At 42.4% G+C, this 12,828-nt stretch overlaps 1 protein-coding gene across 2 annotated transcripts; it reads left to right on the top strand.

The window, feature by feature from the left end:
* Positions 1-3,551: 3,551 nt before the first annotated feature.
* On the top strand, positions 3,552-10,596 carry VIP (vasoactive intestinal peptide). 2 transcript variants are annotated; one of them, XM_059841961.1, is made up of 7 exons: positions 3,552-3,735; positions 4,164-4,285; positions 5,767-5,907; positions 6,291-6,395; positions 7,871-7,990; positions 8,654-8,762; positions 10,294-10,596. In XM_059841961.1, the coding sequence occupies exons 2-7, from the start codon at positions 4,173-4,175 to the stop codon at positions 10,300-10,302; spliced, it is 597 nt and encodes a 198-aa protein (XP_059697944.1). In that variant the 5' UTR covers positions 3,552-3,735; positions 4,164-4,172; the 3' UTR covers positions 10,303-10,596. The 2 variants fall into 2 exon arrangements, with proteins under 2 accessions (XP_059697944.1, XP_059697942.1); XM_059841959.1 differs by lacking the exon at positions 6,291-6,395 and having other exon boundaries at positions 3,556-3,735.
* The last annotated feature ends 2,232 nt before the right edge of the window (positions 10,597-12,828 follow it).

Genomic DNA, 12,828 nt, shown 5'->3' with positions numbered 1-12,828 from the left:
AGAAGTTTCCTTTTCTGATAGAATATGAAAGTCCTAAAACAAGTCTCTTAGTATTTTTATCTCTCTTTCTCTCTCTCTTTTTTTTTTGGCAAACAAAATGTTAATTCTATTTCTGATGTAATTCTCTTTTTCAAATACAATTACATGATAAATTTGGTAAATGCTAAGCAGGTCCCTCATGGAACTAAGCTGGTTTCTCTCTTCTAAGGATTTGGCTTTAAGAGATTTTTAGCACATCAATTTCAGAACAGTTTTACATGCTAAAAATAGTAAGAAAATCTGACTAACAAACCTTAGAACTCCCAAATTTCTTACTCCAGATGATTTAGCTATTTTAGGTAATACTTGATTTATGTACATTGCACAAGTTTGCATACAAATGGTAAGACAAACTTTCAGAAAACTTTTGCTCTTTGGTCCATCTTGTCTAATTGGTTTTCCATCATTCCTAAATATTGCAATTTACAATTGTAACTTTTTTGACTTTAATATAATTGTAACTTTGTTGTTGCTGTTGTTGTTGTTGTTTTGTTAAGTGGAACATTAAAGAGGAAATTGAAGTAAAAATGGAGAGTAACTAAAAGATATTTGATAGCACATATAATAAAGGCAAAAGGTTCAGTAAATGTGAGGGTGCTGTGCATCAGGATTCCTTTAAAAACCACTGAAAAATACTTGATTTCCCAGGAGATGCCTGTGTTTAATTATTATCTTGAGATGCTTTTAAGCACTATTTTCTCCCAAATGACACTTTCCTGAAAGGGCACAGGTTTTCCAGTAACAGTGGGAGCTACAATCTGAAAAGGGTTTATCTGCCTAGATCTTGGAGTACTCACTTAGGACGTCAATGGAAAAGGGTCCTTTCTCCATCTGTCTGTTTATAGAGAATTATTTTTCTCTTAATGACTTACTCTTATCAAATGTGGAAATAGTAGTGTATGTAAGCTTCAGGGGAAAAAACTGGAAAAGCTAGAATTTGGATTGCCATCCCAACCCTTGTCAGTCATCCCAAACCAACCTCCTTCAATGAAAATGCTCTTGAGAAATGAGAGGAAGGACTAAGGAGAAAGGGGGAGGTGGCATCTCTTCTTCAGTTTGTCTTCAAGAAGAGGAGGTGATGGCTTGCAACAAGAGGCTGAAGGGAAATGCAGGCAGTTAGTGCAACTGAAGGGTGCTTGGGGCAATTGGGGCCAATTCAAAGCTCCACTGGAGACTTCCTGAGTAAACAAGAGGAACCACTCCCTCTCCCTATGACTCAGTTTCTTGTCTATAGAATAGGGAAAAGAGATGGTATTGTAAGATTAGATGCACAACAGATCTCTCAGATCGTTCAGGGAGCCCTAGAGAGGTTTCTTTATCAACACTGTCATCCCTAGAGAGGTTCTGAGGCCACTTTAGCCAACCTGACAGCATGATGTCCAACCTAGTGTACTACCTGCAAAAACAAAAGTTACAGCAAAGCAGATTCACCAGGTACGGTATGGAAGGGTGCAGTGTGGTACATCACAGCCCCAAATGGTTCAGTATGGTAAGAAAGCCCTGATTTGCCAGTGATTCTCCAATTTTTAGTCTACATACATCTCCTCAGAGCACGCAGCCACCCATACTGCCCATACATAGCAACTGACAGCAGATCTGTTTTTCACTTATCCCTTAGACTGAGTTGGCTGCTCCCCTCCTCCCTCCCAGGGACCGCAGTCCGCAGGACTCCTGCGAGACCCCCTCTACAGGCTGCGCTAGTTCAGGCTTGCAAGCGCCAGAAGGAAACTTCTTTCTTCTCCGCTTCCTGTTGCCAGCAGCGTTTGGCTTTTCCCGCAGCGGCGCCCTCGGCGGGAGCGGGACTGAGGAGGAGGAGAGGGGCTGGGAACTGGAGCTGAGGAGCGGCAGCCGCGGCCCCCTCGAACCCGCCCTGGCCGCGGGGTCCCGGTGCAGCCTCCCCTCGTCGCTCGCCGCTCCAGGCCAGGACACTGGGCAACCGCAGACTTCGCAGTGCCCCAGCCACGCGTCCCCGCGCCACCCAGGAGATGGCTTTCTCCTTCCTCTCTCCTCTTGCCAGTAGTTGAGTGAAGACCACCGCACTTCCCCAGGTCGTGCACACTGCACAACGCCTATGCGCCCTAGCCGGGATATCTCTGAGGTGAGGGGAATACGGTGCCATTGATGCTCATCCCGCCATTCCGGAGCAGAATAGTTCCTTCGACCCCTAGTTATGTAGTAACAAAGGGAAAATTTCCTGAAATTAGACTACTGCAGGAACTCTGGTTTTAGTCACAGCTGTCATCCGAGAAACAAATTTCCAGGCATTTTTAATCTAATTCACTTATTCTTTATGTAACTGAATTAGAAAATTTGATTAAGCATCGCAGAATCTTCGGCATTGAGCCTGCCTAACCTTTAGTGAAACATGAAACAGAAAAACTTATTAGAAGTAAGAAACAATGGTGAAATCGTCTGTGTGGATTTGGTACAATCGTTACCGACTGAGTAGGAGGATTAGAGGCACAAAAGCTCAAGAAAAAAGAAAAAAAAAGCAAAAAAAAAAAAGGAAAAAATTGGGTGACGATCTTTACAGATGAAATTCTTCCGCGATTGTTTGGCAAATATTTCAGGGCAGGCACCGAAAAGACACGGTGGGATACTGAAGAGGTGCTTGCTGGAGCAGCCCCGTCCCGCCCGCGGGTCCCACGCCCACTTCCCCTGTGTTTCTTTCTCTGCTGCCCTCTGATCTCTCTAAGGCAGGGAAAATTCGAAGCCGATTCTCCCTTGCTGTGGCATCCCCGAGGTTTGGGCTTAAGACACTTTAGAAGGATCCCCCTCCTGCTCAGGGGGGTTTTACATACGCTCCAGCCGCGCTCCCTGCGCGCCCGTGCAGCGGAACCATCACAAGCGCCCGCTGTGCTCCGCTGCGCCAAGAGGCGCTTGGATGTGGGGCTTAATCCGTGTTCCACGAACACGCACGCAGTAGAAAACACCCCGACACCTGCTAAAATCAAACTAAAACCCGTAGGAAAATTTTGTTTTTCAGACGAGCTCCCTGCGCACCTCGGGCGGGAACCCTCATCAGGGACTTGCATGTGCCGGGGACGGAGAGGGACCAGTTTAGCACGGAAACACTGCCGGGGAGCTAGGGAAAGGAGCAGCCCCGCGGCGCGGAAGGGGCTCCTCAGGGAAGCACGGGGGCTGGGGGAGAGTGGGCTGGGAGCGGAGGGCCCCGGAGAGTGCAGCCACCTTCGCTCCGGCTATGCCGGGTGCGGGTAGGGATGCGTGGTGTGGCGCGCCCGCAGAGCCCGACGGCCGCCTGCTCTCCCGCCTGGCGAGGCGGAATCACCCCTCCGATGGGGCTCCGCTCCTCCAAAACTATGTCATTAACCTAAATCAAATAATGGCCGAGGGGGTGAGGGGGAGGGGGAAGAGGTACGCGACTGCTCATGTGTTAAATATAAGTCTCTGACTGTCCTGAACAAAGCGACCGTCCCCTTGGGAAGGGTGACGTCTCTCCAGTAACGTGATTGCCTCTTCGGAAGCAGAAACGTGTAAACGCTATAAAACGCGGTGGCGCGGCGGGCAGCTCAGAGCGTGCGGCGAGACGGAGCCCTCCTCTTCATCCTCCTCCTCCTACTCCTCACCCTCTGCTGCCGCCGCCCCGGCAGCAGCGCAGCGGAGCAGGGCGCACTCCCCCAGCACCGCTCCGCTCCGCGCCCGCCCAGCCAGACCCACCGACGGAATCGCGGCTCCGTGAGTAACTTTCTCCCCGCCACAGCGGCAACTTCCCAGCGCGTGAGGAAGGATGTCCCCGGCCCGTACCCTCGCTCCTCTTCGCCCCTCCCGGACCTGCAGGGAAGCCATCCCGGCCGTCGGGGAGAGGGGAGAGATTCTGATAGCCCAGGGCAGCCGGGGCGGGACCCTCTCTTGCTACCGCTTAAGTTGCTGAGCCCCGGGCACCTCTGCCCCTCGCACCGGACCGGGGGTCGCCTTCGGAAATGCCAGCTCTCCCTGACCGCGGGCAGCTGCCCCGCCATCGTGACCCCACTGGCCGGCGGCGTCTTTCGGGACAAGGACCTGGTTTGGGAGCGGGACCGGGGCAGTGGCTCGGCGGAGTCCCGGGGCCAGCGGGTGCGGGCGGGCCGGGTCGGAGGGTGACGGCTGCGCTCTTCCCTCCGCAGGTGGCGGCCATGGAGCACCGCGGCGCATCCCCGCTCCTCCTCGCCCTCGCCCTCCTCAGCGCCCTCTGCTGGCGGGCGCGGGCGCTGCCCCCGCGGGGTGCCGCCTTCCCTCCCGTCCCGCGGTAAGGCCGCGCTCCGCTCCGAGCTCCGCTCCGCGCTCCGCGCCCCTCTGCCCGCAGGCACCTGCCCAGCCCTGGCCGATGGCCGGAGGGGCTGTGAGAAGCGCCACTCCTCCGCTGTGCCCTCCCGTGGGACGCGCAGTGCGGCGCTTGCCGGCGGTGTTTGCCCGGTATCGGGCGGGTGCGCGGGGTCCCCGCGGCGAGGCTGCGGTCAGGCGGTCCCGGTCGCTGCCCGCCGAACCCACCCGGTAAAAGCTCCCGGGACACGCACGCACCTCCCGAGGCGGCTGCAGCAGCGCTGCCCCACGGGCTGGGTCGCGGTGTGCGCAGGGGGCGGACGCGATGTGGGGTCACGGTGAGCCCTGGGAAGTGAACGGGGACAGGGCGGAGGGCAGCTTTTGTAGCTCTGCGTGCTTCGGCCGGTTGAAGGTGCTGTTAGTGGTCCAGCTGAATTAAATGAAGATGGCAGAACGGTACGGTTTGCATTTCGGTGAGAGAAGCCTCAAATGTAGAAGGACCAGTGAAAAACAGGCAAAAAAGCACTCACTGACTTCCAAAAGGTGTGACTTGAGCCTGCTCGTTTTACACAGCAACTTTGCACCTTTTTCCTACCAGACGGGATACTTACATGAATCAGACATATAAATAGTGCTAAAGGTGACTTTAAAATTGCAAGGACTTAAGTCTTAGTTTTAGTATGTGACTTTTGCATGTCATCACACACAGGGGTTTCCTACAATGATTTCCTTGTCTGCCACAGAATATCAGAGCAGCCAGAAGGAATGATGCCAAACTACTGCTATGCAGTCAGACTGCCCTTGATAAAATATGACACTTCATAAGAAACTGCAGTTTACGAAAATGTGCAGTAACTGTACATCAGTTTATACAGAGCAATTGCCATGATACATTTGAAGAGATTAAAAGATTTTTTGGCTTCTAACATGAGAGAATAAAGACATGTAGAGATACATGACTGCACTTTTTATTTAGTTTGAAGTTCTTGGTGTATTTGCTTTCTTTGGAGAAGGCCTAAGAACTGTTTCATTCTGCATTTTAATGCACATCTTATATCTTATGTCTTAACTGGGAGGTAAGTACGTCACAGGAACAGTTTTCACTTTGCTTGGGTGGAGGCTGGTAATTTCATCCATCATTTATACAAAATGCAGTTGTTAAGAAAAGCTTCACAGTTGTCAGTTGTACTGTGATTGTCATACATTATGCACTGGAATAAATTGCATTCAGTGATAACGTTTATCTAGAAAATATGAATTTGAGAGAAGGATCTGTTATGTCAATTAATCTACAATTAAGCATGGATTCTACCTGAAAGTGATTTTTGAATTATCCAGATTTCTTTTGATTCCCTTACCGATGAAAGTAGGTAGATATGCATTTTGACGCAAAGCAGAATGTTATCTCCAGTAAAGTGTCTCATGTCCTCAGCTAGCTGTACTTTACACCGTTTCTTTCTCCAACAGATTGGGAAACAGAATGGCATTTGATGGAGCCAGTGAACCTGACCATGCCCGTGGGTCATTAAAGTCAGAATCAGATATTTTGCAGAACACACTACCTGAAAATGAGAAATTCTATTTTGATCTGTCCAGAATTATTGATAGGTGAGTTTCTTTATTATCATAAATACAAAAGATGATGGACTACTTGATTTCTGCCAAAAAATCATTCACATTTTCAAACTGAGATTAGGAAAGGAAGATTCAGTTAGGGAAGAAAATCCCACAGCTGCTGCTTGAATAGTGGTAGCAGTAGGGATGTCGGCAGAAAGGTTGATTTTATTTCCATTGTGGCATGATGAAGGCTTTCACTTTCCAGGAAGGAGTAAAAAGTATATTGTGAAAATCGGAAAGTTACTTTATGAAATTAGTTCCCTTTAATATGTACAATAGTTAAATTAAGGAAAGCAGTATGTTTGCAAAATTAACATTATCAAAATTATATGAACCCAGGCTGTATTGTAGAGTTTATTTATTGTCCATTTCAGAAATGCAAGGCATGCTGATGGAATTTTCACCAGTGTCTACAGCCATCTTTTGGCTAAACTTGCTGTGAAGAGATATCTGCATTCGCTTATTAGAAAACGAGTTAGGTGAGGTGACACATTAGGTAGATTTTTTTTCCTAGCTGGCTTTATTGGCATTTTTTTTTTTACTCTTCTGTATCCAAGGTCTCCTTTTCGTGATTTAGAGATATCAAAAGAGAAGCTTATATAATTATGGGGGAGCTGAAAATCCTATATAAGTATTTAGTGATATTACTAAATGAGACTGTTACTATTTATTCCTGACACAGCTGTGAGAGGTAGAGCAACAGACACTGCACAAAGCGTGGATAATGTGTACTGGAAATATTATAATGATTATCGTGCCAAATGGTTGATTGGTTTTTTCGGTAGTGTTTTTACTAGCTTGGTGGATGAGTGGCAAAAGTAAATACAAAGTGATTGATTACTCAGTACTTAACAACAGGGAAATGCACAATGAAATCAATAAATGATTGGTTTATAGTGAAAACATAAAGGTATAATTTTTTTTTCTGCTGTAGAACACATTGGCAGATGTTTGTGAGGTCTGTATTGCAGCAGGATTCAAAAAATGAGGCAAATTTATAGACTAGGGGTCTGGATGCAGATTCCAGACCAACACATCAATAAACTAATGGGCACTGGCTGCTGGATAGGATCACTGTATACTTCCCTTGCTTTCAAATCCATAAGCAGCACCTGTGAGCCGCTGTGATGGTACCACTGAGTGCCTACTTCATATGCTCAAAAGCCGAGTAAAAATTAGGTTCTTCATTTATGTCAGTGCTGCCTTTGTTTCAGAACATACAGTTCCAGTTTCTCATGTGCTGTAAACCACCAAAGACCATATAAAATAGAACACCCTGGCATTTCCCAAGATTGCGCTTGAGGAAAAAACCTCCAGGTTTTGCTTTCACAAAGTGTGTTTTGTCTTCTGAAACCTCAGAAGAAGCATTTATAGCTACTTATGTGATGCTCCACTCTACCTTTCCTCAGTGGCAGAGTCCACCTCCACTGAGTTCAATGTGAACAGCGATGAGGTCCTTTAAGAGCTTATTGCAACTTAAACCAGGTTGCCATTGTACTGAAATATATTCACACAAATTAGAGAAATTAGGAAAAAATCTGTTTATTAAAAGGTGCAACCTGGGGTGTGAGAACAGGCAGGAGTCATGAAATCCACTCTTAGCCACTTGATCTTGCAGAACTCCTGGGACAAGGACTTTAGAAATCATTGACTACGTATCCTTATCGCATAGACCATGGCAAAAGCAAGATGAGAAAACAATCGGTGGAAGGTGTTCCCCAAAAGGCTGAATAACAATTTTTAGAATTCGATCCTTGTTATTAAAATACATAGTAAGCCGTGCAAGCAGTGGCTTTTTTTCAGCAGAAGAAAGATCTGAAGTCATGGATGGAAATGAAAATTTGGTTTTATTAGGCTAATCAATACCATAAAGCTGATTTCACTCATTTAATGGTATTTTCTTTTAAACAGATATCGTCTCTTAACTTTTCCTTTGTAATTGTTGTATTGCCAGCTCCCAGGACAGTCCTGTCAAACGCCACTCTGACGCTGTCTTCACTGACAACTACAGCCGCTTTCGAAAGCAGATGGCTGTGAAGAAATACTTAAATTCAGTTTTAACTGGAAAAAGAAGGTACTACAAGAAAGCACATATGTATTCTTTCCATACTTCTATGGCATTAAGACAGAAAAGGTTTATATCCATGTATGTATACAGAGAGGACAAGCAAAAGGCACCGAATGTTAATGACTTGATAGCATAGTTTATAGAGGGGTTTTCAAATATAGACAACATTACAACATTTTTTCCCTGACTGGAACAGATATCACAATCAGAATAGAAGAATAAAGAGAAGATGGCATCTGGCAATTTAAAAAATCTTTCAACAGACTATTAAATCGTTTTTGTTTAGAAAAAATCTTCTTAAGGAAAAAACCCACAGAGCTATGGAACATGAACAACAATTTTATAAAGAAATATATTGAAAATTTGCCTCTCTGTGAGCGCATGAAATGAAAATTTGAAAATCCCTGAAAGGGATATGTCCTTGTCAGTATAGGTGAGTTTTGCCAGCATACATTTTTTTAGACCTTGTATTCTTTTTGTATATTCACTCACTTAGACAACTGCTTTCAAATATCACGTCTCTGTATTCATTTAACATGATATTTCATATGTTCTGTAACACTGCGGTTTAAGTATAAGAAAATGTGCAGAAGCTACAGCTAGAAGAGGGCTTTGCTTTCTTTGCTTTTTCTTCTGAGAGCAATAAAACTTGTTTCTGATCCACAACAGCCAGGAAGAACTAAATCCTGCTAAACTTCGAGATGAAGCAGAACTTCTTGAACCATCTTTTTCAGAAAACTACGATTCTGTAGATGAGCTGCTGAGCCACCTCCCACTGGTGAGATGCCAAGATTGTCTTTTCTCTTGCTCTCTGTAACTTGACTTGACCCATAAAATTACATTATTTGTACAGGGAGTGTGGCCTATCAGAAAATCAGGATATTCTAGGAAAGGGAGTCATGTTCCATGAGAAGCTTTATATTTCTAATATTTCTTCGCTCATTGTGTCTGAATAAAATAATAATATCAATAATAAGCTTTATGTTATCACATGATTGCTGCTATTGAAAATTCCTAATTAAATGGCACTGTTCATAATGCACCTAACTCACTTGGGTGTTTCAACCAGTGAGCACTGCAGCATAAAACCAGAAGTGACTGATTTTTAATTACAAAGATCATTATTTCTTCAGAGAACAAACTTAAGGATATTTCTTTTCATTAAAAAAATGCTGCAGATTTTGTTCAACATCTGTTTCATTAGAAAGAAGTTGCCCCTAGAACTAAAAGCATCAGCAAGATGAGTAGTACTCAAGTACTTAAGAAAGTACTTGACATGCAAATCTTGCAGTTACTGTTTTCCATTTAGCTACTACTATTTTTTCTAAAGTCATTCACAATTATTTTCTCTTTAATTTGCTGAAACATAATCCCTTTTACATCAACACTTCCAGGAACAAAATATTGAAGGAGTAAGGTAGAAGCTAATTTGGCTTGGTGTTGTTGGAAACGTATTATGAAATTGATGATGGGATAGTTTTTGGCATTCACCTGTGTCTCAAAAATTAAGAAAAAAGATTAGAAGGCTATTCTTGAAGATAAAATTTGGAGAAATGTCATTTCTTGTGTCATCCCAAACCACCCATCCCTCTGACCCAAAGAAGACGTTTCCTTTCAAGACTGAAATAAAATGAGAAAATGTTCTTTTCCTTTCCACAAATGTGGCAATTCCTTTAAAGTTCCTGAAGATTAGAATGGACATAAACTGCTTATGCATTGAGGAATTAAATAATTTTTAAGCAACACGATTCTGGAAAGAAATGTTCTTTCTGGACAAGATTAATGCAAGAAATATCTGCTCTTGGATTTTGCAGCTTCTCAAAGTTCTGGCATTCACAAAGGGAGAAAGAATAGTGGTGCAGCAGGTCATAGATGAAAACATTTTCAGTTCTTTCCATTTTTATTGACTTTACTGATGAGGCAGATCTACCTGCAGGTGAATCAGTATTGACTGTTACTTGTTATTTTATTTCAGTTCCCCGTTTGCTAATGTAGAGTGGAAAGAGCAACCTGAATTTGTGTATCCATTTCAAAGATAATGGTTTTTTCAAAGTGGGCAATTCTGTGCTGTAGGCTAATCTGCAATAACAATTTTAGTATTTTAGTCCTTCAACCTTTCTTTTCTCATCTCACGGTCTGGTCTGAGTGTAAAACTCCTGTGAGCAGCCACATCTCAGCTTGTCAGTCCCAAACACAGCAATTGTTTTGTATCAAGTGTTACTCAATGCCTGCTCTCTGCCCTCATACACCTCATGATGCAACTGTGTGCAAAAGTGACTTCTAAAGCACATCTCTCCTTTGCTTTTCAGGACCTCTGAAGGACACCTGATAAAGACTATGACAAGAACAAGCTATTTTTGAGTTCCACATAGTATTTCAAAGAGATGACTTTAGTCATCAAACCAGAACAAATATGTTGTGAAGTGAAAGTTGTGATATATTTGTTTCTTACGTAATAAAGTTGATATTTACATTGTAAATATTACTCTAGCATTCTCTACTGAAAGCTGTACATATGGATGCCAGTTTAACTCATAAGAAGTCTGTGAGTCCATATGCTGTGAATCCTTTACTTCAATAAATTCATTTGAAAATGAGTGTGCAGCTGAAAAGAGCCCATCATGACTAATTAATTGGCTTATTTTAGGTGTGTTCCAGACAAACATGTGTAATAATAAGGAAACATTTCTAGATAGCCTCGTAAAGACCATGTAACAATATGAGGGGAAGAATGTCCAAAGTGTGTAAAACTGCTTTACAAAGATCTCTGAAGGTAATTGCCAAGAAATGCTTTTCTAGCAGTTTACCGAGCAACCAAGCAACTAGAAAAAAATAATAAGAATTAAAAAGTTTTTGACCTCCAGTAGTATCTTTACTTCTGGTTCACATTTTTTAATATTTCACAGCCTATAAATTATTTTAAGACCAGAAATGTCTCCTTTATTTTCAGCTGTGTTTCAGATGCTCTGGGGCTGACAAAGTGCTAAAAGAATGCAATCTTTTGACTTGTTTGATGCCTAAAGTCATCAGTTATTCTATATTTAATTGTCTGTAGCTTTGGTGATGAAACTATTGCTTATATATAAAAAAGACCTGAAGACTATAAAAAATAGTTTACTATTTTTTCAGAATGAATGTAATTTACAGAATATGCAGACAATAAATCATTTTATTATCATGGCAAGCTATTACTGGTTTGAATCAGTGCTACAGCTACCTGGAACAACAGAGGTTCCTCTAAGTGCTGTCTGTACTGTAGTAACAGGGAAGATAATATTTTTAACTGATTTATGCTACATTATATTAGAAAAACAACTTAATAAACCTACGGTCCCCTTTTCTGTAGCTTTCTATTGCTGTAGGTGACCATTGAACTGAAAATTTGCAGCTGTTTGAGTCACAGCACTGATGTAGAAAGGAGGAAAACTTATCAGACCTACTTACAAGCTCAATTTGGAATTTCAAGTATATTTATAAATCATACATATGCACACATAGACAGCGATAAAACTGATTTGCAAGTTTCACTTACAAGTTTACTGTTCTCATTTAGAAAGAAACTTCTAACATGATAAAATCTGAGATTCATGGAGACTGGTTCTCATAAATATGTAGCCCTCCGATTTGCAATTTTTTTGAATATTGGCAACTGCATGTCAAAAAAACCAGCTTTCACAGACCAGGTGCTAATATTGCTATTTCTGTCTAGCCTTGACTGAATCTATTTTAGCCTAAGCCAATGAGTGCTTCACAAAAGTTATATTTTCACAAAAGACATAATTTTGAAGTCATGTCTTGAAAAATGGTTTTCCACCCCCAATTCCTATCATACTATGAACATCTGAAAGCAAAAACATCTTTGTAAATACTTGAAGGATACTAACAGATATGCTAGGATACTTTTTTAGAATTTTTCCTCAGTGTAGTTTGAACAATGTTAGTATTTCTGTGAGTTGCAATCATTAAAAAATAAGTGAAAAAAAAAAAAAACAGAAACAAAGCTGCATATGGTCTTTATACACAGAATTCTTTTTAAATGTGCGTAATTAATTCAGTTTAAAGTAACAAAAATTAGAGTAAACAAACTTTTGACTACACAATTCCAGAAATAATTTTTTCCTAAATTTTTCTTTTAATTAATTTTTTTATTTCCATCTTACCAATAAGGCATCTGATGGAAGAACTTGTCTTCCATGTCCAATGTATTATCTTCCTGATATTCCTGATGTTTTGTTCTCCATTGAAAACCGCAGAATCTGGAACCTGTATTTTCTCTGTTACATGAAGATGGAGAAGAAAACTGAGACACTGATTAGGAAATCATATGTATATTTATACACACACATACACACACATTGTAATAATTCAATAATACCATGGTAGCTTCCCCTGAGGGTTAGTAAATAGTGACAGTCTAAGAAGCATGCTGAATTTTGTGTATGTTGTAGCAAAGCCTAGCACTGACAGGGGAGAAACTAACTTAGAGATTAATATCTTTGTCTTGGTATCTGTGTTGAAGGATGGCTTTTAACTAGTTATAGCAACCCTTGACTTTCCATAGGAGATCTATAGCCCAATTAATACAGTGAGAGTAGTTAATTGAGGAGGCGGTGACATTGTTCACCTCAAGCCCAGGGGCAAGTGGTCAGGGTAAGGTTAAATGATGAAATTGAAGAGAAACTGTAACATTTCACTGAATGACACAAGTTTTCATCCTGTCAATGATTTGATATATCCCACCAATCCTAAAGCCCATCTGCAAAATGTATAAGACTGGAATCAAAATGTTTCAATTAGGAGAATGAACATGTCAGCTCCAAAGGGAGTGTTGGGAGAACTAGGAG

This window comes from Haemorhous mexicanus, chromosome 3 (assembly GCF_027477595.1).
Source record: "Haemorhous mexicanus isolate bHaeMex1 chromosome 3, bHaeMex1.pri, whole genome shotgun sequence".
NCBI classification, from domain to species: domain Eukaryota; kingdom Metazoa; phylum Chordata; class Aves; order Passeriformes; family Fringillidae; genus Haemorhous; species Haemorhous mexicanus.
This window is presented reverse-complemented; position numbering and strand designations above follow the sequence as displayed.

Coding starts and splice junctions, on each gene's coding strand:
- VIP (XM_059841961.1), top strand. CDS start 4,173: ATGGAGCACCGCGGCGCATCCCCGCTCCTCCTCGCCCTCGCCCTCCTC. Junction 4,286..5,766: donor GCCTTCCCTCCCGTCCCGCG/GTAAGGCCGCGC, acceptor TTTCTCCAACAG/ATTGGGAAACAGAATGGCAT. Junction 6,396..7,870: donor CTTATTAGAAAACGAGTTAG/GTGAGGTGACAC, acceptor TTGTATTGCCAG/CTCCCAGGACAGTCCTGTCA.